This window comes from Canis lupus, chromosome 9 (genome assembly GCF_048164855.1).
Source record: "Canis lupus baileyi chromosome 9, mCanLup2.hap1, whole genome shotgun sequence".
Taxonomy (NCBI): Eukaryota; Metazoa; Chordata; class Mammalia; order Carnivora; family Canidae; genus Canis; species Canis lupus.
Genome location: NC_132846.1, coordinates 18320693 through 18347818, shown reverse-complemented (window position 1 = coordinate 18347818; position 27126 = coordinate 18320693). Strand labels below are relative to the sequence as shown.

The 27126-nt window shown below is 42.2% G+C and overlaps 1 protein-coding gene and 2 long non-coding RNA genes across 12 annotated transcripts in view; 2 read left to right on the top strand and 1 right to left on the bottom strand.

The window, feature by feature from the left end:
- LOC140639858 (uncharacterized) overlaps positions 1 to 21502 on the bottom strand; it is a 25364-nt gene extending 3862 nt beyond the window's left edge. The window contains exons 1-3 of the long non-coding RNA XR_012036497.1: positions 20384 to 21502; positions 11955 to 12033; positions 10907 to 11081 (exon numbers count right to left, since the gene is read on the bottom strand). This is a non-coding gene — a long non-coding RNA (uncharacterized lncRNA). The remainder of the gene's footprint in view (positions 1 to 10906; positions 11082 to 11954; positions 12034 to 20383) is intronic.
- Positions 1 to 27126, top strand: part of LOC140639859 (uncharacterized) — a 415066-nt gene that overhangs the window by 304854 nt on the left and 83086 nt on the right. The gene's annotated exons all lie outside the window — the stretch shown is intronic.
- Positions 20768 to 27126, top strand: LOC140639857 (uncharacterized). Of its 6 annotated transcripts, none has more exons than XM_072838373.1 (4): positions 20768 to 21659; positions 22031 to 22441; positions 25124 to 25313; positions 26257 to 27126. In XM_072838373.1, exons 1-2 carry the CDS (start codon positions 20958 to 20960, stop codon positions 22376 to 22378), a joined length of 1050 nt encoding a protein of 349 aa, XP_072694474.1. In that variant the 5' UTR covers positions 20768 to 20957; the 3' UTR covers positions 22379 to 22441; positions 25124 to 25313; positions 26257 to 27126. The 6 variants fall into 6 exon arrangements, with proteins under 6 accessions (XP_072694474.1, XP_072694470.1, XP_072694473.1 ...); XM_072838369.1 differs by having other exon boundaries at positions 25957 to 27126; XM_072838372.1 differs by having other exon boundaries at positions 25688 to 27126.

The window sequence follows — 27126 nt, the reverse complement described above, 5'->3', positions numbered from 1 at the left end:
AAAAAGACTTATTTTTATATGCATTGTATTGATTTTGCTGAATTGAAATGCAGGCTTAACATTTTTATTGTTTGAATGTTATCTTATTACTTTTTACTTGTCTCAATCCTGTCATTCAAGAAATTAGCCAGTTCTCTTGGTTTTATGCCATATACAGGTTTAATAAGACTGACTTCTGGATCTATGCATAGTTGGTAGAGAGTCAGGAAAGCTGAGTGGAAATAATTCTGGGCTCTGAAGTCAGTCTAGGAAAAATCCTGGTTCTACACACGAGCTATATTATCATGAATGGGTGCCCTTACCTTTTTCACCCTTAATTCCTCATCTTTACAATGAAGGATATAATAGTACCTACTTCATAGGGTTTTTGTAAGGAATAAATCAATTAATATCAAAATTCCTACCCCTAGCCCAGAGTAAAGATTCGATATATATTACCTATTATTGTTAATTAAATATGTTAATAGAGCTGGATCAATGTCAGATATTAGAGATCATGGATCAACAACACTATTTGGGAAGAGTCATTCCACCAGCCAAGAATCTACCTAAATGTTTTATTATCCAAATGTTCCTGTCTTTTTTTTTAAGGCTACCATATAAAACTTAAAATATGCCTTGTTTATATCAAGATACACTATTTTCCTGTCTTTTGATTAATTTTCACATTAGTGAGTTAATTGTTGCTTAATGAGTATAATAGCTATAACAAAAAAAATCAGAAGTCAGTTTGTTCCTTTTCTTTTAAAAATCAGATTGTAATCACAATTTTGGGCCAGAAATTAACACTACTCTAGGCCTCAGCAGCAGCAAAATGAGGTGTAGGGTTGGGAAGAGGATGATTGCTTTGGTAGTTTATGTAGGAATGACCTGAAATAAGTTGATAGAAATTAGTTGGTAAAATAGTAGTTTATAGGAATTCATAAGCCAAAGTTGGTGGGTTTTCCTGAAAAACGTGATCACCTTAAACTAAGAAAGTAATATCCTATGGCAGATGGCTTGAAAAGAGCAGCATAAGACATGTGGAAGAAAATCTGTAAAACATGTTCAATAAAAAGAAGAATATAAATTAAACCAGATAAAAGTCAGACTGCTAAAGGTTATCAGCACTTCCTTTGGGAGTGACAGGGCTCAGAATAAGTATCCCAAGAATGTGCCAATTTGGCATGCTTGCTATTTTGAGCTGAAGGCAATCAAAGCCCAGAAGGCTCAGACAAGGCTTTTACTTTCTGTTTAACTGCCTAAAGGAATTTTGGTAGATGGCATGGTCCAGGAAGACAGCTATTATCAAAGATAACTACAAAGAATATGGGCTAGGAGTAGTAAACTGGGGGGAAGGGAGGGGTTGGTAAGCAGGGTCTGTTGTTCAAAGTCCTCTCCATGTCCTATCATCTCGGCAGGTTACCACATTTATTTACCAAACATTTGCTCTTCCCATCTTCCTGTAGACTGAAGTCCCCTACTTTGAAGTCCCAGACCCGTACCCCCTCCTTCTTAACTCTTAATAATGGCATATTAGCCTCAATTGTCGGACTACCTGTGGGTCTCATATTCTTATGGGACCCTGTACATGCAGAATTAAATTTGTTTTTCTTCTGTTAATCTGTCTCATGTCAACCTAATTATTAGATCAGCCAGAAAGTCTAGAAGGGTAGAGGAAAGTTTTTCCTCCCCTACAGCTGGCATAGTCGGCAGGATCAGCCGTACTGGTTGGATATTGCTTGCTCTGAGGTTGCTGTAGCTGAGAGATCCTGGCACCTCTGACAAAAAGCTGGCAGAAGGTAAGAATTCTTACTCTGTATCCTGGGTCTCTGCCTGCCAGCATGAGTGATGAGAGTCACTTTTTTTCTTTTCTAGATTTAGGTATGAGAAAATATTTGTGGAACTAGTTCCTTCGGTATAGTAATTCCGGTAAAGATTTGTTATGAGTACTCTTGATTTTTATTGATCATTTTCTCCCTAGAGATGGTCACGGTTTGTCTTTGTCTGTTGTGCTGTTTGTCTTAGGGAGGAAAATCATAGGCAAAACTCAGACATAAGCCCTATAAGCTTGCTATTTGAGCTGGCTTGCAGGTTGGTGAGTTCACAGTTCTCATCAGACCAGTGTCTGTTTCAACAAATTTTGCTGTAGGTTAATGTGTACATGAGGTGACGGCTGTTGCTAAGGGACATCTTGGAAGCCAAAGTGGCAAAATTGGTGAGCACAGATCAAGCACTTAAGAGCTAGTAGAGTGCTTGTCCCCCAACCCAAAGACTTCTGCATTAGAATAAGTTGGCCAGAGAATGAATTAGTCTGACACTAGGTCATCTGCCAAACTTAAGAACATTTCTGTGCAATGAGATACACTAAAATACCACACAATTCCCAGTACAGCCACACATTCTTCTTAGGTATTAGTTTGGCTCTGAGAGACCCAAGGCTTAGATAAAGTTGTTAATGTGCATATAAGAAAAACTAGAGGAGGTTTTCCTGTCATCTTGGTTTATGTCCTGAGAACTTGGTTTTGTGACCAGTGAGAACATTCTTTTTTGGTCTTCACCAGCCAGGAGGTGCACATATCAGTGTATATCCTCGTGGACAGTTAGAGAGACATGAAATCACAAGCTGTACTCTCTTTGTCCCACTGTGCCAGCAGTCAGGGGAGTTTGTTACAAGAGGTCCCAGTCCATAAGGGGCTTTGTCATCTCAACTTTCATTGTTTGGTTAGTGCTGGAAAAAATCCCATTCCAATAGCACCTGCCTGGTGTCACAGAATAGAAAGCCTGTAACTGGAGGTGTTTCACTTTCTTGTTGCAAATCAGAGATACTGTTTTCATTATACCATACTTACCACCTGTAGCAATGAAGGACTTTTACTTTCTTAGACTATCTTTGGGAGTGAACTTTCTGGATCATGGGAGCTGCAGCCTTTGCATCCACTGCAGGGATGTCTTTTGTATCCATAGTAAAGATTTATTCTAAGCCTGGGAAGTTACCCCTGGGTCTTTCCATGAAATAGTTTATTTTTTAAATTTTTTAAAAGATTTATTTATTTATTCATGAGAGACACAGAGTGAGGCAGAGACATAGGCAGAGGCAGAAGCAGGCTCCCCAAGGGAAGCCTGATGTGGGACTTGATCCCAGGACTCATGCCCTGAACCAAAGGCAGACGCTCAACCACTGAGCCATGCAGGTGTCCCATCAATGAAATAGTTTATTAAATTGAGTTGCTATTGGAATAAATATACCATCAAAGATTTTACCTGTCAATAGTCAAACAATTGAGCTTTTGAATTGGAAAACCTTTTTTATTTGAAACAATTTTTAGAGAGTTTTCATCCTAAATACCTATCCCATTAGTACCTGTGGGAAGATCAGATGGAAAAAAGATACAAAGAAGCATAATGGCTAGCCTTAGCCCTATTCCCTCAATAGAGTGAAAGAACAGAAGAAATTAGACTTAGAACAAAAATTTAAAGTCACATCTAACATAACTCCTGTTTCCTTCCTCCTATATGTCCTTTACTCCCAACTCTCTGCTCCTGTCCTTGCAGAAGATCTTTTGGATCTCTAGATTGCCAGCTAAAACCAGCCTCTCAAAACCCAGCTCCATCTTCTCAGCCAGTTCTCTTAGATTCTAGAACTCTTCCAACTTTCCTGAGAAATCCCTTAAACACCCAACTGCATGTTTTGACTTCCCTTTGAAAATAAGATTTACTGAGAGCACTCAGACTGATCTCCAGGTTTGGGATATACAGGTTACTCCTATACATACTACAAGCCAGGAAGTGAATTTAGCAGAAGTACCTATGGCAGGCAAATAGGGTTTGCTTTGTGGTCGCTTACAATTTCTTTTACCTTCCAGGGCTCTGCAGTCAGGCTCTACTAGCTTCAGGCATCCCTACACAATGTCCTTGGTGGGTGTATCCTGGGCCTCCCCCTTGGAGAATCCATGTCCCCTGGACAGCGGCAGATTTTTAAAATTCTAAAGCCCTTTATCTCTACGTTTAGAAGATCCTTCCAAATTTGGAGAAGAGTTAGAAAGGTTAATGGCCATTCGCAATTCCACTCACAGGCACCTAGACCGGTTGCTAAGAGCTGTTCTTCCTGTCCAGGGTGGTGCCGTGGTTATCAGACAAGTCAGACGGCCCCCTGGGGGAAAACCCCCTTCACAGAAAAAACAGGTGGCTGGAATTTCTCCCAGGTCTTCTTACAAATGTCCAGGAAGTAGCTCAGTTGGAGGCTGATATTCAAGGTTTGGTAAGAGCAATAGTAGAAGCTTTCCTCCCTAAAGTAAACTGGTCTAATGTTGAATTTCATGCTCAGAAAGAAGGATAGCATCTGAAGGTCTTTGTGTTGAGAATTTTATACAGACTTCTTAAAGGTACACTGCATTGAACCTGGAAGCTCTAGAACATAAAAATCTTTTAATTTCTCTTCTAGTGGGAAATTTTCTTCTTGGGGGATATATATATATATATTCTATATATATATATAGGATATAGGATATATATATATAGGATATAGATCCTTCAATATCTATATATCTATGTCTATATCTATATACCTCAATTCAAAATAGAATGGGCTGTCCAGCCAACCTCTCAGTGTCATAATAGAGGCAGCCACTCATTTTTTTTGGAAATTACAAGAAAGCAGGAAAAAAAAAGTTAACTGCAAGAATTCTTCTTTGCAGCTTGAATCTTTAGAAAGGCAAATAAGCTTAACTCTGAGAGTAACTTAAGGCCCACTTGGACCCCTCCCTATTTGTCTCCAGACAATTGCAGATATCACAAAAAATCAGGACACTGGAAGAAAAATTGTTCTACACTTAGGAGAAAGGAAAGTTAAAGGAACAATCTCCTTAGATCCCATCACTCCCAGAAGGTTTGTTGTTTTCCCCCTGTGGGACAGTTCCCTTTGAAATGACATGGTTAGCTGATCCTCAGGAGCACCCTGGAGCTCACCATTAACTTAACATGGAAGATTGGAAACTAGATGTCTTAATTGACACTGGTGCAACTTTCTCTATTATCTGCTCAGATTTATGGTTACTTGTCACCTCTGATTCTATTCAAACTATTGGAGTCTCTGGGCAACTCATTTCATTGGCCATATCTCAGCCAACTCCAATATCCTTAGACCCTCTTTAACACTCATCATGGCTTTCTAGTGTCCCAACTCCTTTTGGTAGAGATTTTTTTAATGTAAATTTAATGCCACTATAAACTTCAATGAGTAAGGCATTTTTGTTTTCCTACCCTCAGATTAAACTTCAAATTTCTACTTTCCTTATTGGAAACTCATCTTGATTTAAATTCCTCTGAAGAGGATGAGTCTTTAAAAGATTTCACAATTAGTCTCTGGGATACACATGCAAATAAAATTGGATTGTCACTGAGTGCAGAGTCTGTGTGCCTAGTGCAGAAAAAGAATAAACTGTTTCTATCAGTGGTCCTATATTCTCTCTCCAGAGATGCAGAAGGAGGAATTGAACCTCTTTTGCAGCAGGGTGTACTTGTCTTTTCTTCCTTACCCTCTAGTTCTCCAATATTGTCAATAAGAAAGAAGATAAATTTGATTCAGATGGGAACCAAATCTATTGATCTACATAAAACTAAGAGCCATAAACTCTTGTGATTCCTTGCCATCCCATGGTCCCTAATCCAGCTACTATTCTTGCCTCAATTCCTGATGCTTCAGTTGGTTTATAGTGATTGATCTTTGCTCACCTTTCTTTTTTATCCCATTGCATCTGACTCTCACTTTCTTTTTTCATTTACATTTAGGAGATGGTGACCATGGACTTGCATACTTCAGAGGTATAGTGAGTCTTCCTCAATCTTTTTCCAAGTCTTTAAGCTGATTCGAATTCTCTAGCCTTTACCAAGGCTCCACTGTTGTTCAGTTTGTACGCAAACTAAGCAGAGAGCTCTTATAGACACTCTCATTCTCCTAAAGCCACTAGCTGAACAAGGCCATTAAATCTTCCAGATCTAAATTTCAATGGGTGCCAACACCTGGTACATTCTTATCTCAGGGCACTCAAAAGCTCACCCCAAAATTTCTTGAGTCAACTTTGTCAGCCCCTATTCCCCAAATGAGAAAACAGTTATGTAAATTTCTAGGGACAGCTGGCTACTGCCACCAGTGGATTCCTAATGTTGCTGTCCTTGCTAGACCTCTGTATACTCTCTTCTCAGATAACATCCAGGGCCATTACTTGGCTTTCAGAGGCATTAGTCTCTTAGAAGCATCAAAATTAACATTGTCAACACCTCCAATTCTTGGTTTACCTAATTTTGACAAACCTTTTCTATACTGCCATTAAAATAACAGGATTGCTACAGGTGTTCTAGGACAGATTTTTGTCTTTTAGATACATTGTATAGCATATTTCTCATGCCAGTTTAACCCTGTGGTATCAAATATGCCCTCATGCTGTGTGTGGTGGTAGCCACAGCTGCCACCTTGATTGACAAAGCTGTGCTCTTACATTAGGTTCCCACATTCACTTCGGTGTTCCCCAAGCTGTTTGCTTTCTTACAAGTTCATAAGCTAGCACCTCTATGTAACTGTACGAATAGGCTCTCTTGACTAACCCTTCCATCATTTCACATCGTTGTTAACACTTTAAATCCAACTACTTTATTATCCCTTCCTGATAGTGGAGAGTCCCATTCCATTCCACATGATTGCCTGGCAATTATAGAAATGGTTTCAAAGCCACAGGAGAATCTCTTAGACACCCCTTTGGCCAACCCAGATTTACGTCTATTTTGCCATAGCTCCTATAAGAGAAATTTCTAGGGAAACATAATAACTGGTTATGACATAGTTTCTCCACTTGAAACACTTAAAACATATTCTTTGCTCACTGTAAAATCAGCCCTAGCTTCTGAAAAATAGTTCTTACTAGAGCTTGCACATTGGCAAAAAGGAAAACTGCCACTATTTATGAGACTCCAGGCATGCTTTTGGAATCTGCCATGCTTTGGGCACAATTAGGAAATCCTATGAACCCTTAACTTCTATGGGAATTCCTATTACCAATAGACATATAATTACTGCCCCACTGCAAGCTATTAACTTCCTTTCTAAAATTGCTATTCTTCACTGTTCATCCAATGCTAAGGCTGATAGCATAGGAAAGATAGGGCTGGCAAGGCTGCTAAATATGCAGCCCCAAATAGACCACACAGTCTTTTCTCTATCCAATTTTTAAACCTGCCTTTATCCTTGACTGACATTATTAATTCTCAGGCAAATGCCTCACAATCTGAAAAAGACAAATGGATACAAAAGGGTGCCAAACAATTATCAGATGGATTATACAGTGGGCCAGATGGACTTTCCATAGCCTCTTCTTTTGACCTATTGTCTTGCACTTATCTCCCATCAAATGAGACATAGGTGCAGGTGGGGGATAGTTAAGGAACTAAAAGACAGTTGGTTTTGTCCTGACATCCATGGAATTTCTAATCAAATTATTTCCCAGTGCACTACTTGTAAGTCTCACCAACTTTTTGGAGGAAATATGTATACATCAGGAAGTTCTCCTAGGCCTACACTGTCCTTGGCAGTACTCCAAATAGATTTTATAGATTTGCCCTGAGCCTTAGGCTATTCTCACTGTTTGGTTATTGTCTGTATGCTTAGTGAATGAACCAGATAGTCTCTGACTAGACAGACCAATGTTACAATAGTGGCAAGGAAATTAATAACGAAGAATATTCCTCATTTTGGTGTTCTTTTATGGATTGAATAAGACGAAGGAACTCATTTAATAGCAGAGATAAACTACTTGCTTGGAAAAACTCTGGGGTACTCATTAAAATTTCATACCCCATATCATCTTCGATCATTAGGGCAAGTGGAATATAAAAATTTTTGATGTAAAAAGAACTATTAAAAAGATCTGTTAAAAAACTGTACTTAAAGCCAGAAGCATTACCTCTGGAAGCTCTGGAATACTCCAAAACCTTCTATTTGTGGAGTAAGTGAGCACTATGAGAACTTAAGTGAATAGTTTGATGCTATGACTGACTATATACAAGAATTAACTATCATACTTGAAGCATATCACCAACAGATGAAAGAGTCATGGCCTCCACTGACTGACAAGTCTTGCCACATCTTTCAACCAGAAGACTGGGTGTACTTCAAGATCTTTATAAGAAAGCACTCACTGTCACCTCAATGGGAAGTATTGTACGAAGTACTGCTAACCACATATACTTCCATCAAAATAAAAGAAAAAGCTTCCTGGAGGGGCACCTGGGTGGCTCAGTTGGTTAATCATTGGACTCTTGGTTTCAGATCAGGTTGTGATCTCATGGGTCATGGGATGGAGCCCCACATCAGGCTCCATGCTCAGTGAGGAGTCTACTTGAAGATTCTCTCCCTCTGTCCCTCCCCCTACTCACATGCTTGTTGTAAACATACATGCATACACATTCTTTCCCTCTTTCAAACAAATAAATAATTCTTTAACAAAAATGAAAGAAAGAAAAACCTTCCTGGATTTACACATTCCATGTCAAAATAGACCCAGGAAGATTGCTCTCAAAACAATTGGAGACAGTCCTTATAGGTGACCTTAAATTAAGGATTTCTAGGGCCAATTCCCAGAACCCATAGGCAGTCCACATCTAAAAGTGAACAGCTTTTTCCAAGATCATGGATCAAGATGATCCTTTACTTTCACCTGTTTCCCATCTTTTAAAAGACTTTGTATATGCATACACTAAATAAATAAATAAAACAAAAGAGCAAACAAAAAACAATCAAATAAACAAAAATCCAAAACCAGAAACCAAAAAGCAAATATCTGCCTTCTCTTATTAATGAATCTTTTTCCTGCATTTATTAGTCTTTTATTAGAATACTCACTGGAGAGGGCTTGTCTCCTCTCTTACCTACTTCTCTCTAGGTTTCCCCTATTGGCTCTTTTTCAACTGTGTCTTGTTCTTGTTAACCATTACCTTTTCAACAAATGAAGCAGAGACCAAATACCTCCCTTATGCTAGTTTACCAGATTCTGGCCACACCAACTGATCAATCTGATTGTTGGCTATGTCAATAACTAGATAGTATGAAAGAACCTGAACTAGTCTTTGTTCTTGCTGATGTGAACACCTGATGAACTAAACATGGAAGATGGATGAGCAACAAGATATGGTACCCATGAGTAGAAAAAGGTCACTCTACCTCTTCTTCTACTGAGTTATGTAGGCCCAAGAAAATCTTTATAGAAACCCAAGGACTGTCTCTTGACCAGGTAAAGATAATAGATGGAAATTTTCCTCTTTGTATTGAAAGCAGAGATGCCACTGGACTTTTCCTGGGCCATATACCAGACAATATTGCAATCAAATCCTGTGGTTTGATTCTATAAACGGCATCTTTATACCTGTCAAAGAGATTAAGTGACTCTAGCACTACCTTCCATAGCACAGATGTTTGCCAAATCACCATATGTCTTGGATGGCTCACAGGCCATCACTGAATGACTTGGGGTATCTCAGCTGCTTCCCTGATTAGACTGCCCAGTACCCCAAACTACCTATGGGTTGACATAAAATCTGGACTAAGTTGGCCAGATGACAAAACTGACCCTTATAGCTGCCAAAGCCAGATTGCAGACCTCCTATATCAGATATTTTGCAAGCTGTTTTTCCTCTTTCAAACTGACAGGACTAAATGAAAAATGGAGGTGTATGGATGCTAACAGTAATAGTAGCAAAGGTCATAGAATGCCCAAGATCTGGGCATTCTTTGAATCACACTGGACTTCTTGTCTTATGTGGTGACAAGGTATATAAAGGGTGCCCACGTAAATGGTCAGGGATGATATTTTCTTGAATGCCTGCTCCTTTCACAAGACACTTCACCTTAAATGCTAGCCAAATTACAAACTTGAGCTCCTTTGTTTAAAGACTTGGGCTATATAAACATGTTGGATGAGAGGTCATAGAAAATCTACTTGTGTGTCATCACTCCAAGTCCCTTCAGCATTGAGGACCTGATTTTCAACCTTTGGAAATGATGAATTAGAAAAAGCAATTTTTTTTTTCTATGGTTATAAAACAAGAGCTCAACAACACTATGCAAGCTTTGGAACTACTCCAGTCAAAAGTTAACAGTTTAGCCTCTGTGTACTCCAAAATTGTCATGCTCTAGAAACCCTGACTGCCCAGCAAGGAGGAGCTTGTACAGTTGTCAGTGAAAAATGCTGCTTCCGTGGAAATCATACAGGACAAATAGTGTCTAACTTACATCTATTAAGAGAGAAGATTAATACTTTCCATAGATAAATGAAGCACAGCCATTGTTTTGGACTGATTTTTTCCTAGGATTAGGAAGCTGATTTAATAGGGTGTGGAAAATGTGCTTCAATTTGCTCTTTTCTGTTTGTTCACCCTCATTCTAATCTATGTTCTCTTCTCTCTGCAAATCTATTGCCAGTTGGCTACTAACCCAATTCTTCTTCCACAGCAACCAGTACAGCTTATAAAATATGTGAAACTTCCAGGGAAGTTTCAGAAGAAGGACCTAAAAGGATTTAGAATGAGTGTCCTCAGAATATAGCACTTTGGCATACAGAATATTTTAAGCTGAAAACAATCAAAGCCCCAAAAACATCGGAAGAGCTTTTACTTTTTCCCCTTAACTGCCTACAAGAATTTAGATAGATGGCTAGGTCCAGGAAGAGAGCTATCACCAGAGATAACTATAAAGAATATGGCTAGGAGTATTAGGGTCAGGGGAACTAAGCAAGGCCTATTTGTTCAAAGTCCTGTTTGTGTCCTATCATCTCTGCATGGCATCACAAACATTTGTTTCCCACACATTTGCTCTTCTCATCTTTCCATAAATTATCTTTCTCTCTTTTGAAGTCCCAATTACCTATTCCTTTTTTCTTACCTCAGAATGGCATATTAGGGGTGCTTAGATGGCTCAGTCAGTTAAATGTCTCCTTTTGACTCAAGTCATGATCCTGGGGTCTTGGGATTGAGTCCCACATCAGGCTCCCTGCTGAGTGGGGAGCCTGCTTCTCCCTCTTCTTCTGCTGCCCACTGCTTGTGTCCTCTTGTTCTCTCTGACAAATAAATTAATAAATAAATAAGTAAATAAATAAATAAATAATAGTTTTTCTCCTGTTAATTGCTGTCGTGTCGATTTAATTTTTAGACTAGCCAGAAGAACCTCGAAGGGTAGAGAAAATTTTTTCTCCCTTCAGGAGGAAGAATTGTACATTTATAGTAGAATTCTCATCATATGCTTTGCAATGTGAAACAAAATTAAGCATCTGTTGTGTTTCCACAGAATACCAAAAGAGTTGAACGGTTTTTTGCCAAATATGAAGGATAACCATAAAATAATCATTGTAAATTTTGCAAAGGCTTGACTTAAAAGGGGCCAAACAGCATACCAAAATTCACTTTTGGGAGAAGCTGGGTATTAAGAAAGGACTGCAACTCAAAATACTGAAAATTAAGAGAGGCAGGATTTTTCTTTTCCACAAGCAGGTATAATAAAGTCCAGCTACAGTAATGTTTGGCCATCAGTTGATAAAGACACATAGTATCTATTAAAGCGTTGACAAAACAAATGTTGAACCCTACATCAATTATGTTATTCTATTTCTGGGCTTTTGCCCCTACTGATGAATTCTGAAATGTAAAACTGGACCTAAATGGACATACTGTTTTACTCTAAAATCACATTGGAATGCAATACATTGGAGATGACAACAGATTAAAGAAATCATTATTAAGAGTGTAACATTTAGTATGCAGACAACTAAGATGCCAACAGTGGTATAGCCCTCTGCATTTCAATGAGTTTTGGTGATAGCCTGGCTTTGAATAACATCAATTCTGTTGAATGTCTTTTCTTGCAAATATCTGCAAATCCTAGAGAGAATCTGTTTTATTATGACTATCAGGAAGTAAAAAAGGCAGATACTTACACCAAGTGACTTCTTACTGGGGCAGCTGTCTGTAATGTTTCCAGGATGAAGTAGTAACATGGTTTTACTCATTTGTGTCCTGGATATCATAAAATGTGGTGGAACAAATAATTTATTACAAAATTAAAAATTATTTCAACCATATAGTAACTATTACAATTATAAGAAATTACTGAAATATCAACATTAATTTTTAATTATTTTTACTAAACTCTATTTAAAAGTGGTTGATGATTCTTTTAATTATGGCAGGTACTATAGCTAATATAGTATGGCAGGTACTATAGCAAATATATGTATAATAGGATGCCTACGATTCTTAATTTTTAGTGAAGGAGTGTCCGTTTTCAATTAACTTTTATAGTATTTTAAATTTAAGGAACTCTTTAGGTATTGATATTTAGATAAATGAATTGTGAACTCTCCTTACTGCTTAAAACAACTTTCTGGTGCAGAGTGACCAAACCAGGTAAGCAGTACCTTTTATTGAATTAACAGTGCATATTCTAGTTGCTATGAGATTGAAGGACAACTCTATCCTCTAATACATTTCTCTATCCAATGATTTCAAAAATTACCATCAGACCTTCTGTAATTCTGTTTTTCAGTACTCTGTGTGATTTCATTCATTAGAATCCAGGGACTTGAACTTCATTATTATCTCTCAGATGCAATAGGTAGAGAGAGAGCATTAAAACAGGAGCCAGGAAGACAGCTCTATCCAAACATTGCCATAGACTTATTTATGACTTTGGGCAAGGCTTTTTTTTATCTGTAAACAAAAAACATTGTTTATATGTTTTGGTATGTATGTATTTATTTATTTATTTATGGCTCCTTCAAGTATCAATTCTATTTTAATTTTTGGTTTTCTCGGGATCCCTGGGTGGCGCAGCGGTTTGGCGCCTGCCTTTGGCCCAGGGCACGATCCTGGAGACCCGGGATCGAATCCCACGTCGGGCTCCCTGCATGGAGCCTGCTTCTCCCTCTGCCTGTGTCTCTGCCTCTCTGTCTCTCTCTCTCTGTGTGACTATCATGAATAAATAAATAAAAATCTAAAAAAAAAAAAAAAAAAAAAAAAAAAAAAAAAAATTTTTGGTTTTCTCTTAATAGTACTTATTCTACTCTTTCCAGTTTGACAATTATTCTTGTTGATGGCATATAAAATAGTTGACTATTTCTATCCTTTTTCTGTCCTTAGTTAATGTTATACCATCTGCTTTAAGATTTAAGCCAAGTTCTGCTTATTTTTTCTCTTTGCCCTAAGCCTAGTTTTGTTTTGTTTTTTAAGGTCTTGTGGGTGACTTTGGAATTTTTTGCTAAGCCTCACCCATAGGGTTTATGAATCAGACAGAACCAGAGCTTGAATCTCAGCTCTATTTTATGTTAGTTGTGGGAAGTTCACAAGGCTATCTTAATTCTCTAGAATTTAGTTTCCTCATTTAATAAATTGGGATAACATCAGTATTTATCTCATGTGATTGTTGTGGGAATTACCTGAAAAAAAACAAAACAAAACATGAAAAGTGCTTAGTATAATACCTGGCACAAAAAGCCCTAGAGAAATATTTTTATTTTCTTGATGTTATTTTTTGTTGCCATCATCAACTTTATCATCATCACTAGGAGGTTATTTTTGAAATACTATTACTGGTTTGTCATTGCTTCTTTCTATTAAAAAAACAACATCAATAATACCTCATATGAGTAGGTAATTTTACAGCTTATGATACTTTTACATGTCTTATCTAGTCTTTACAATAACACTCTGAGTTGAGGATTAGAATTTCTACATTCCAGATCAGAAAGTCTCTAAGACGTTTAGTAACTCCTCCAAAGGCTGAACACACGGTGCTTGTGATGTTCACTTCCTAACCCCTGTCATCCAAGAAGAAGAGGTTGTAGAGCAACCAAAAGCATTTATTTGGTGTTTCAGGGATTACAATTTCAGAAACACAGATTGGACAGAAATTGAAAGTGTGCAGGTGAAAACTACACAGTTACATAACTTATTGTGAAAGAATTGTGATTGGTACTGACAGAATTAAATTATCTAACACTATTGGCTATCTAGGTAATGGATGTTACATTATCTCTATTTCAGTCCATAGTAGAAGAATGTGTCCCAGAGGATGATTCAGGTGCAATTAACTGACAAGTTGCAATTGACAAAAATCAAAAGTCCATAGTGTTCCAAATGATACAGGAGACTTGCATAGGCCTTGCTTCCTCAATATCCTCCCAATCCTATTTTGAATGATTCTCTTAGCAAGGCTTACCTCACTTGGGAATCTTCTTTCTCACAGAAATAAATGATTGAGGCAACTTGTGTGATGGTAGCATGACATGGTGATAAACAATATCAGGTGACTTTGTGACAGAGTTGTCTGTGATGAGTATCAGCAACGGAGAGATCAAATCTTCTTTATTTCATTTTACTGTTTTTACTTTTTATTATTTTATTTTGCTGTTTAAAATTTTTTATTCCAGTATAATTAACATACAGCATAATATTAATTTCAGGTGTACAATATAGTGATTCAACAATTCTATACATTACTTAGTGCACATCACAATAAATGTACTCTAATCCCTATCACCAGTTGCACTCATTCTCCCACACACAACCCCTCTGGTAAACATCAATTTGTTCTCTATACTTAAGAGTCCTTTTTGTTTGTCTCTTTTTCCATTATTCATTTGTTTGTTTCTTAAATTCCACATATGAGTGCAATCATATGGCATTTGTCATTCTCTGACTTATTTCTCTTAAAATTATATCCTCTAGATACATCCATGTTGTTGCAAATGGCAAGATTTCATTATTTTCTATGGCTTAGTATATACTATATATATATACCATATATATATAGATGGAATAGATATGGAATAGATATTCCATATCTATCTATCTATCTATCTATCTATCTATCTATCTATCTATCATCTATCCTCACCTCTTCTTTATCCATTTGTCTATCAACAGACACATGGGTTCTTCTATAATTTGGCTATTGTAAATAATTCTACAGTAAACCTGAGTGCATATATATATCTTTTTGAATTGGTGTTTTCATATTCTTTCAAAAAAGATTTTATTTATTTATTTAAGAGCAAGAGAAGGAGAGAGAGAGCTGGAGTGGATAGGGGGAGAGGGACAAACAGACTCCTGGGTGAGTGTGGAGCCCAATGCAGGGCCCAATCCCAGGACTCTGATATCATGATTTGAGCCAAAATCAGATGTATAACTGACTGAGCCACCCAGAAATCCCAGAAATTTATTTGGGTAAATACCTGTAGTGGAATTATTGGATCATATGGTAACTCTATTTTTAATTTTTTGAGGCCATTCCATACTGTTTTTCATAGTGGATGCTCCAGTTTGCATTCCCACCAATAGTGCACAGTTTCCTTTTTTCTACATCCTCACCAACACCTGTTGTTTCTTGTACTTTTCATTTTAGCTGTTCTGATAGGAGTGAGGTGATAATCTCATTGTGGTTTTGATTTGCATTTCCCTTGATAATTAGTGATATTGAGCATGTTTTTTTTTTAAATTTTTATTTATTTATGATAGTCACACAGAGAGAGAGAGAGAGAGAGGCAGAGACACAGGCAGAGGGAGAAGCAGGCTCCATGCACCCGGAGCCCGACGTGGGATTCGATCCCGGGTCTCCAGGATCGCGCCCTGGGCCAAAGGCAGGCGCCAAACCGCTGCGCCACCCAGGGATCCCTTGAGCATGTTTTCATGTGTCTATTGGCCATTTGTATGTCTTCTTTGGAGAAATGTCTGTTCCTTTTTTCTGCCCATTTTTAATTGGATTATTTGTTTTTTGTTGTTGTTGGGTTATATAAGTTCATTATATATTTTGGATACTAATCCTTTATCAGAGATGTTATTTGCAAGTATCTTCTTGAGTTCAATAGGTTGTCTTTCAGTTTTGTCAATTGCTTCATTGTGCAAAAGTCTTTTATTTTGATATAGTCCCAATAGTTTATTTTTACTTTTGTTTTCCTTGCCTCAGAAGACATATAGAAAAATATGGCTATGGCTGATGTCAGAGGAACTACTACCTATGCCCTCTTTGAGGTTTTTTTTTTTGACTTCAGGTCTCACATTTAGGTCTTAAATTTACTTTGAGTTTATTTTTGTGTGTAGTATAATAAAGTGGTCTAGTTTCATTTTTTTGCATGTTGCTGTCCTGTTTTCCCAACACTATTTGTTGAAGAGACTTTTTCCAGTGGGAAAAAGACAGTCCTGCTTTGTCAAAGATTAATTGGTCATATAATTGTGGATTTATTTCTGGGTTTTTTTTTTATTCTATTCTATTGATCTATGTGTCTATTTTTCTGCTAGTACCACACTGTTTTTATTACCACAGCTTTGTAGTATCTCTTGAAATCTGGGATTCTGAGACCTCCAGTTTTGTTCTTCTTTTTCAAGATTGCTTTGGCAATTTGGGCTGTTCCATAGTTCCACGCAAATTCTAGGATGTTTTGTTCTGGTTCTTAGAAAAATGCTGTTAATATTTTGATAGAGATTACTCTTCAGAGATTTGATAGAGATTTCATTGATTTGCACATTGCTTTTTTTTTGTTTGTTTCTATATCATCTATTTCTACTCCAATCTATATTATTTCCTCCCTTCTACTGGTTTGGGGTTTTGTCTGTTCTTCTTTTAGCTATTTTATTTTATTTTATTTTATTTTTTTAAAGACTTTATTTATTCATGACAGAGAGAGAGAGAGAGAGAGAGAGAGAGAGGCAGAGACACAGGCAGAAGGAAAAGCAGGCTACATGCGGAGACCCCGATGTGGGACTCGATCCCGGGGCTCCAGGATCATGCCCTGGGCTGAAGGTGGCGCTAAACTGCTGCGCCCGTGGGGCTGCCCTTCTAGCTCCTTTAAATGTAAAGTTAGGCTGCTTAATTGAGATTTTTGAGTTAAGCCTGTATTGCTATACCTTTCTCTCAGAACAGGTTTTGCTGGATCCGAGATTTTGGAGTGTTATGGTCTCCTTTTCATTTATTTCCATGCTACTTTTTATTTCCTCTTTCATTTATCTTTTTTTATATATAAATTTATTTTTTATTGGTGTTCAATTTGCCAATATATAGAATAACACCCAGTGCTCATCCCATCAAGTGCTCCCCTCAGTGCCCGTCACCCAGTCACCTCCACCCCCCGCCCACCTCCCCTTCCACCACCCCTAGATCGTTTCCCAGAGTTAGGAGTCTCTCATGTTCTGTCTCCCTTTCTGATATTTCCCACTCATTTTTTCTCCTTTCCCTTTAATTCCCTTTCACTATTTTTTATATTCCCCAAATGAATGAGACCATATAATGTTTGTCTTTCTCCGATTGACTTATTTCACTCAGCATAATACCCTCCAGTTCCACCCACTTCGAAGCAAATGGTGGGTATTTGTCGTTTCTAATGGCTGAGTAATATTCCATTGTATACATAGACCACATCTTCTTTATCCATTCATCTTTCGATGGACACCGAGGCTCCTTCCACAGTTTGGCTATTGTGGACATTGCTGCTATAAACATCGGGGTGCAGGTGTCCTGGCGTTTCAGTCTCTGTATCTTTGGGGTAAATCCCCAGCAGTGCAATTGCTGGGTCATAGAGCAGATCTATTTTTAACTCTTTGCGGAACCTCCACACAGTTTTCCAGAGTGGCTGCACCAGTTCACATTCCCACCAACAGTGCAGGAGGGTTCCCTTTTCTCCACATCCTCTCCAACATTTGTGGTTTCCTGCCTTGTTAGTTTTCCCCATTCTCACTGGTGTGAGGTGGCATCTCATTGTGGTTTTGATTTGTATTTCCCTGATGACCAGTGATGCCGGAGCATTTTCTCACGTGCTTGTTGGCCATGTCTATGTCTTCCTCTGTGAGATTTCTCTTCATGTCTTTTGCCCATTTCATGATTGGATTGTTTGTTTCTTTGCTGTTGAGTTTAAGAAGTTCTTTATAGATCTTGGATACTAGGCCTTTATCTGATATGTCATTTGCAAATATCTTCTCCCATTCTGTAGGTTGTCTTTTAGCTTTGTTGACTGTATCCTTTGCTGTGCAAAAGCTTCTTATCTTGATGAAGTCCCAATAGTTCATTTTTGCTTTTGTTTCTTTTGCCTTCGTGGATGTATCTTGCAAGAAGTTACTGTGGCTGAGCTCAAAAAGGGTGTTGCCTGTGTTCTTCTCTAGGATTTTGATGGAATCTTATCTCACATTTAGATCTTTCATCCATTTTGAGTTTATCTTTGTGTATGGTGCAAGAGAGTGGTTGATTTCTTGATTGACCCATTCATTTTTTAGTAGCATATTATTTAACCTCCATGTATTTGTGGTCTTTTCAGACTTTTTCTTGTGGCTGACATCTAGTTTCATAGCATTGTGTTTGGGCAAAGAGGTATGGTATGACTTCAATCTTTTTGAATTTGTTGAGACTTGTTTTGTGGCCTAATATGTTATCTATTTTGGAGAATGTTCCATGTACTTTTGTTTTTGTTGTTGTTGTTTTTTGTTTTTCCATGTACATTTGAAAAGAATGTATATTCTGCTGTTTTAGGATGGAGTATTCTGAATATATTTGTTAGATCCACAATATCCAATGTGCTATTCAAGCCCACTGTTTCCTTGCTGATTTTATGTTTGGATAGTTTATCCATTGATGTAAGTGAAGTCTTAAAGTCTCCAACTATTATATTATTACTATTGATTACTTCTTTATGTTTAGTATTGGCTGCTTTATGCATTTGGGTGCTCCCATGTTGAGTGCATAAATATTTACAATTGTTATATCCTCTTGTTGGATTGTCCCTTTTATTATTATGTAGTGTCCTTCTTTGTCTTTTCAGTCTCTGTTTAAAACTCAATTTTGTCTGATATAAGTCTAACTATACTGGCTTTCTTTTCACTTCCATTTGTATGCTAAATGCTTTTCCATCCTTTCACTTTCAATCTGTGTGTGTCTTTAGATCTGAAATTAGTCTTGTAGGCAGCTTATAGATGGGTCTTGCTTTTTTATTCATTCTGTCACCCTATGTCTTTTTATTGGAGCATTTAGTCCATTTATATTCAAAAAAGTTATTGATAGTTATTGATTGGAGCATTTAGTCCATTTATATTCAAAAGTTACGTACTTCTTGCTATTTTATTTCTTGTTTTGTGGTTGCTTTTGTAGTTCTTCTCTCTTTATTTTCTTATTTTCTTCTCTTTGTGTTTGCTGACTTTGTTTAGTGATGTGCTTGGATTTCTTTTTCTTTATTTTTGCATATCTGTTACTGGTTTTTGATTTGCAGTTACCATTAGTTTGTATATAACTTCATATTCATGCAGCAGTCTATATTAAGTTGATGGTCACTTAAATTTGAAACCATTCTTTACCCCTCTCAACCCACATTTTATACATATGGTGTCATACTTTATATCCTTTTGTTTTATAAATACCTTGATTTTATAGATATGCTTTTTACTGCTTTTGTGCCTACTTTTCTTACTTCTGCTTATAGTTTTTCCTTTCCACTCAGAGTGCCCTTTAACATTTATTGTAGGACTGATTTAATGGTCATGAATTCCTTTAACTTTTGTTTGTCTGGAAAACTCCTTATCTCTCCTTATATTCTGAATGATAGTCTTGTTGGATAGAAAGTTCTTGGTGCAGATTTTTCCCCTTTCAGCACTTTGAATATATCATGCTACTCTCTTCTAGCCTACAAAGTTACTGGAAACTCCCTATGGAGTTTTCCCTTGTATGCGACTGCTTTCTTTTCTCTTGCTGCTTTTAAAATTCTCTTTTTATGACTACCTTTTTGCCATTTAAATTACGATGTGTCTTGGTATGGACCTCCTTAGGTTGATTTTGTTGGTGGCTTCCTGTACCTCCTGGATCTGGATTTCTGTTTCCTTCTGAAGATTCAGGAAGTTTTTAGTTGTTATTTCTTTTTTTCTTTTTTCTTTTCTTTTTTTTTTTTTTTAGTTATTTCTTCAAATAAATTTTCTGTCTTCTCCTTCTCCCTCTCCCTTTCCCCCTCCCCCTCCCCCTCCTTCTTTGATGGCCCTGCTGGGAAACCGGGGCTCCAAAATGGCGGATCACCCCGCCAACCCTCTCCAAGATGGCGGACTTTCCCCGCCACCTTCCCTGCGGCCTCCAGGTCACCATCAGGAAACTGAAACTGTCCACCCAGGAACTTCCCAATTGGGAACTGTCCATCACGGGCTTCTCCCACCCATGCCCTCCAGACCTTACCTTATGTAGACACAAGCCTATGCCCTGCTTCAACCCGATAAAAGGACCCTGCCAACTCCCTCCCAGCGGTTACTTCCCCGACTCTCTCTCTCTCTCCCTACCCCCCCGCCCCGTGAGTTGTGGAACCTCCCCCGAGGGTGCTTGCAATAAAGTTCATCTCTCGGATCCACTTGCCTCTTTTCTTACCACCGTCAGCGGGAGCAACTTTACATTTGGTGCCGAAACCTGGGAGGTAGGTCGAGCCCTCGCCAGGCACAGAGGCTCCCTCCTCCTCACCGGCAGACTGCAATCTCCCGCTGCCCACCTCGGGAAGGCTTACTTCAGAACCGCGTGTGGGGAGTGCTCCCTGGCCCCTGATCCACTTCCGGGTTGCCCTGTCCTAGCCTGGGCAAACCCCCAGCCACCTGGTGGCCCCATCAGTCCCAAGGAATCAGGAGACGTCCTCATTCCGCGGGAACTACTGTCCCTCCGGTGACCCAGTGCACGGACGAGGGAATGCTCGCCTCTGTAATCTGAGTCGGTTGGTAAAGGGGACCATGGGAGCCTCCCAATCCAAATTCGACTCCAGAACGCCCTTGGGCTGCCTTCTGGCCAACCTCCGTACATTAGAGTTGTACCAGGACTTACGTAGCAGATGCCTTATACATTATTGTACTGTTGCCTGGCCTCAATACAAATTAGACAACCAATCGCAATGGCCTCCCGAGGACACATTTGACTATCAGGTGCTCACAGATCTCGACAATCTATGCAGGCGTCAGGGCAAGTGGTCCGAAATTCCCCATGTCCAAGCTTTCTGGACCCTACGGTCTCGGCGTCCTTGTGCTCCCAGTGTTCAACCTCTCAAGTCCTCCTTGCTCGGGCTCCTGCCCCCACTCCGCGCTCTTCCTCTACCGCACCTGAAGAACCAGACTCTCCTCTTCAGTCCTCTCTTTCTGAACCGCTGGAAAACCTTTCTGTACCCCCTTCTCGAGCTCCCACCTTACCCCCTCCTCCTCCTTATCAGCTCCCTCCTCAACCCACTGCGACCCCAGCACCGTTGCAGACCCCAAGAGCTGTTTCCGAGGTTGAGCCTCCACCCCTGACAGGGGCCGAGTCTCTGTCGGACTTCCCATCTTCCCCTCCCATTTCGGCCCAGACGGGTTCCCAAAACCCTCGGTCCAGCTTAGTCTGCCCCTTAAGGGAGGTGGCTGGAGCCGAAGGGGTTGTTCGAGTGCACGCGCCCTTCTCCCTACAGGACCTCTCCCAAATTGAGAAATGCCTGGGTTCCTTCTCCGCCAGCCCAGACAATTTCATAAAAGAGTTCCATTATCTGGCCCAAGCCTATGATCTTACCTGGCATGACTTACACATGGTTCAGACCACTACCCTCACCGAGGAGAGGGAACGCATCCAGGCCGCCACCCGAGAACGTGCCGAGCAAGTCCATCTCACCGACGCCACCTTGCGGGTAGGTGCTCAGGCGGTCCCGGCTGCAGAGCCCGGATGGGACTATCAGAATGGCCAAGATGGCCGCCGCCGGAGAGCCCGCGTGGTTCAATGCCTTATCGCCAGCATGGGGGCAGCTTCCAATAAAGCAGTTAACTATGATAAGATCAGGGAGGTTATCCAAGCCCCAGATGAAAACCCTGCCCTGTTCCTAAACCGGTTGACCGAGGCTCTAGCACAGTATACTAGATTAGACCCGGCCTCCCCGGCGGGAGCCACAGTCCTGGCGACCCACTTCACTTCCCAATCGGCGCCGGACATCAGAAAAACCTAAAAAAGGCAGAGGAGGGCCCTCAGACCCCCATCTCTGACCTGGTGAAAATGGCCTTTAAGGTTTTCAACTCCCGAGAGGAGGCAGCCGAACTCAAACGGCCAGCCAGGCTCCAGCAGAAGGTCCAACTACAAACGCAGGGCCTGGGGGCGGCCCTGCAGGCGGCAGTTTCCGGAAACAGCAACAAGGGGCAACAGTACGTACCCCTCTTTAAGGGCGGTGCTGAAGGGCACTGGGCCCCTCAGTGTCCTAACCCGAAGGCACCCACAAAGCCGTGCCCTCAGTGTCACCTGATGGGACACTGGAAGTCGGACTGTCCTAGCCTCGGGGGATCCTCGGCGCCTCTACGCGGGGGAAACCCTGAACCGGCAAGTCCTGTTCTTCAGCTACTCGGGCTGGAGGACGACTGACGGAGCCCGGACCCGGACACCCCCTCACCCAAGCCGAGCCCAGGGTAACGCTCCAGGTAGCGGGTAAGTCCATCTCCTTTCTGCTGGACACGGGGGCTACCTACTCAGTCCTGCCATCCTACTCGGGACCCACATATGCCTCACTGGTCGCGGCGATGGATATCCACGGTACCTCCTCTTCCCCAAGAATAACCCGACCTCTTACTTGCAGCCTGGATGGTTTCCCTTTCTCTCATTCATTCCTCATAATCCCCACCTGCCCAGTGCCTCTCTTGGGAAGAGATATCCTCCAAAAACTGCGGGCCACCGTCCATCTCTCTCCTTCTCCTTCAGCCTCAGAGTGTCTTCTACTGCCACTCCTCCCTTCTCCTCCAACTCCCATCCCTACAAATCTGCCCACCGTTAATCCCCAAGTTTGGGACACATCCAAAACCACCGTCGCCTCCCACCACAGTCCTGTTCATATCTGGTTAAAGAATAACTCCACATACCCTTCTAGGGCTCAGTTCCCCATCTCCGTTACCCATCGTAGGGGTCTCAAACCTATAATAGACCGCCTAAAGCAGCAGGGCCTTCTCATTCCTATCAACTCCCCCTGCAATACCCCCATCCTGCCTGTACGAAAGCCATCAGGGGCATATCAGCTGGTACAGGACCTACGGCTCATTAATGAAGCTGTTGTCCTACTCCACCCGGTCGTCCCCAACCCCTATACCCTACTGTCTCACATCCCTCCTGGCACGTCTCATTTCTTGTTCTCGACCTAGAGGAAGCATTCTTTACTATTCCTCTGCATCCTGACTCCTATTTTCTGTTTGCTTTTACCTGGAAAGACCCAGACACCCATGTTTCTGGACAACTTACCTGGACAGTCCTACCACAAGGGTTTCGTGACAGCCCCCACATTTTCGGCCAGGCCCTGGCAGCTGACCTCCAGGAATGCATCCTGGAGGCCAGTACCCTGCTGCAGTATGTAGATGACCTGCTTCTCTGTAGCCCTTCCTGCCTGACCTCCCAGGAAGATACCTCTACCCTACTAAACTTCCTGGGAGCTAGAGGGTATAGAGTCAACCCATCTAAGGCCCAGCTTCGTACCCCATCGGTCATGTATCTAGGGATCACTCTGACCCCTACCTCTAAATCCCTTACTGGGGACCGTATTCGCCTCCTCCAAGAACTGCAACCCCCTCAGAGTGCAGATGAGATACTTTCCTTCCTAGGACTCGTGGGGTTTTTTAGACACTGGATTCCAAACTTCTCTATCCTGGCCCAGCCTTTATATCAAGCAGCCAACGAAGCCCCTCAGGGTCCCTTAAGTGATCTTGCCTCAATCCAGCATGGATTTTCGAGGCTCCGAGACTGCCTCATTAAGGAACCGGTTCTGGCCCTCCCGGACCATACTAAACCGTTCCATCTCTTCACTGATGAACGATCTGGGTCGGCCACCGGCCTTCTAGCCCAGCCCACCAGGCCTACATATAGGGCAGTAGCCTACCTGTCCAAACAGTTAGACCCCACCACCCGGGGTTGGCAACCCTGTCTCAGGGCCCTGGCTGCTGTGGCCTCCCTCACTAAGGAGGCCCTAAAACTGTCCTTAGGACAGCCTCTTACAATCTACTCCCCCCACCGACTCACGGACCTCCTTGGCCTTCAGTCTCTGGCCCAGCTGACTCCCTCCCGGGTGCAGTTAATCCATTTGTTATTCGTCGAAAACCCTCAGATGTCTCTGTCTTCCCCAGCTTAAACCTTGCGACTTTACTGCCTGCACCCTCGCCTACCCCTGACACTTCTCACTCTTGCCCTCAACTTCTGGAGGACTTTACCCCCTCTTACCCTGGACTCTCTGATCAACCTCTGGCTAACCCTAATCGCATCCTGTTTGTAGATGGCAGCTCCCTTCTGACCTCAGATGGCCTGCACCATGCTGCCTACACCGTAGTTACCTCTGAGGTGGTTGTTGAAGCAGCCCCCCTTCCTCTTGGGACTACTTCCCATAAGGCGGAGCTGATAGCTCTAACCTGGGCGCTCCACCTGTCCAAGGGACAACGAGTCACCATTTACACTGACTCCAAATATGCTTACCTCATATCCCAAACTCATTCGGTTATTTGGCAAGAAAGGGGATTCCTGACTATCAAAGGTACCCCTATCGTAAATAGGCCGCTCATTGCCAGGCTCCTCAAGGCCCTATGCCTACCCACCGAGGTCACCATCGTCCACTGCCGGGGACACCAAACTACCCCTGACCCGGTCTCCCTAGGCAACAATAAAGCTGATACGGTGGCCAGGCAGACGGCCCTTAGCGCCACTCCTGCCCCTGTACTCTTCCTCAACACTGCACATCAACCTTGTTACACCGAGGAAGAGACACTAGCACTCCAAAAGTTGGGGGGCAAACTAGGGAACAAAGGGTGGATCCACATGCAGAACCACATTGCCATACCTGAAAACCTGGCTCACACCCTGGTCACAGAAATTCACCAGTTGCTCCATATTGGCCCCAAGGCGTTGTTTCAATTCTTACAACCTCTCTTCTACCACCCTTCTCTGTCCAAGGTCATTGAAACCGTTCACAGGGCATGCACCGTCTGTTCAGCTGTCAGTGCACAAGGTGGGATCCGCAGGCCAGGACCTAACCACCAATTGCGAGGCCACCAGCCAGGAGAAGACTGGCAGCTGGACTTCACCCACATGCCCCATCATAAAAGCCTCCGCTACCTACTAACCCTGGTGACATGTTCACAGGTTGGATAGAGGCCTATCCCACGGCCCGTGAGACGGCGGACGTCTTCGCTGCAATCCTTACTGAACACATCATTCCCCGTTTCGGAATGCCCCAAACCCTCCAGTCAGATAACGGACCTGCCTTCATCATCTCTTCATCATCTCAACATCTCCTGGAGATTGCACATCCCTTACCATCCTCAGTCCTCGGGTAAAGTAGAAAAGGCCAACGGCCTACTTAAAGCCCAACTCACCAAACTTACCTTGGAAACCCATCTTTCTTGGCCTACCCTCTTGCCTCTAGCCCTCACTAGGCTGAGAGTGGCCCCCCGTGGACCCTTGGGACTAAGCCCGTTCCAACTCCTCTAGGGTCGTCCCTTCCTCATAGATCACAATCTCCCTGCTGTTCCTCCACCCCTTCTCTCATATCTGCCTTACCTCACTCTGCTCTGGGCCCTCCTGAGAGCTCATGCTGACTCAGTCACCCCAGCCCCGAACAACCCCGAAGATGATGAGACTCCTCCCCAGAAACTGCTCCCGGGGGACCAGGTTCTCCTCAGGAGTCGCAACCCCGGTCCCTTACAGACGCGGTGGACTGGGCCCCATACTGTCATCCTCAGCACCCCAACTGCAGCAAAGCTATTGGGCCACCAGCCGTGGGTGCACATCAACAACCTTAAACGGGCCCCTCTGACAGTAAGTGGGCCTCCCAGATGGTGGGCCCCACCGAACTCTGCTTGGTTAGGGCTCCTTCTCGTACTCCTCCTGAGTCCCCAGATCCAGGTGGAGTCATGTGACTGCATGAGGGGCTCAGCTACCTCACGCTATTTCTCGGCCTATACTTCTATGCACAGGTCCTGCTATCAGGGAAAAACACCTCCACTCTCCACTACTGCACCTCCTTGGGAATCTTCCTCTCCTGCCCAAAAGGGATCTATTGCTGCCTAACCGCCAATGATTCCTTGGATTGTATTCTCATCCTTCTGTCTCCTACCACCAGCATCTACTCATCTGAACAACTCTTATCTGAACTGTCCCCTACCTCTCGGAGAAAGAGGGCTGCCTTCCTCCTCTTTTTTATAGGGGCAGGACTAACTGTCGGTGTGGCAACTGGGGCGGCAGGGCTGGGAACCTCCATTAACTTCTATTATAAGCTCTCCCAGGCACTCAATGAGGACATGGAACGAATAGCAGACTCACTCACCGCCCTACAGACTCAGATCACCGCTTAGCCGCCGTCACCCTACAAAACCGACGCGCCTTAGATCTCCTCACCGCCGAAAAAGGGGGAACATGCCTTTACTTAAACGAAGAGTGCTGCTACTTCGTCAACCAGTAGGGCATAGTCAGCTCCAAGGTCAAAGAACTCAAAGACGGGATCCGAGCGAGACGCCAAGATGACTCCATTTGGGGCTTAAGTCCCCAAGCCTGGGTAACTCGGCTCCTTCCCCTCGCAGGGCCCCTCTGTATACTCCTCCTGTTCATCTCAATCGCTCCCTGCCTTATACGTTGCTTACAGGAGCGCCTGCAGGAAATAACCAGGGTATCAGTCAACCAGCTCCTCCTGCAGCCCTATTCACGCCTGCCCACATCCGATGGCCTCTACGATGACGTCCTACTGCCCGCAGGAAGTAGCCAGAATAGAGTCCACGCCCCCTGACACCAATATGAATATAAAGAGGTCGGAATGATGGGCGGGCTGGGAAACCGGGGCTCCAAAATGGCGGATCACCCCGCCAACCCTCTCCAAGATGGCGGACTTTCCCCGCCACCTTCACTGCGGCCTCCAGGTCACCATCAGGAAACTGAAACTGTCCACCCAGGAACTTCCCAATTGGGAACTGTCCATCACGGGCTTCTCCCACCCATGCCCTCCAGACCTTACCTTATGTAGACACAAGCCTATGCCCTGCTTCAACCCGATAAAAAGGACCCTGCCAACTCTCCCAGCGCGACTTCCCCGACTCACCCCCCACCCCCCCAATCGTGGAACCTTGCCCGAGGGTGTTTGCAATAAAGTTCAT

Excerpts from the sequence above, each read along its gene's own strand:
- LOC140639857 (XM_072838373.1), top strand. The coding sequence starts at position 20,958 with ATGCAGGCGTCAGGGCAAGTGGTCCGAAATTCCCCATGTCCAAGCTTT. Across the intron at positions 21,660-22,030 it reads TCACCGACGCCACCTTGCGG|GTTTTCAACTCCCGAGAGGA; the intron begins GTAGGTGCTCAG and ends ATGGCCTTTAAG.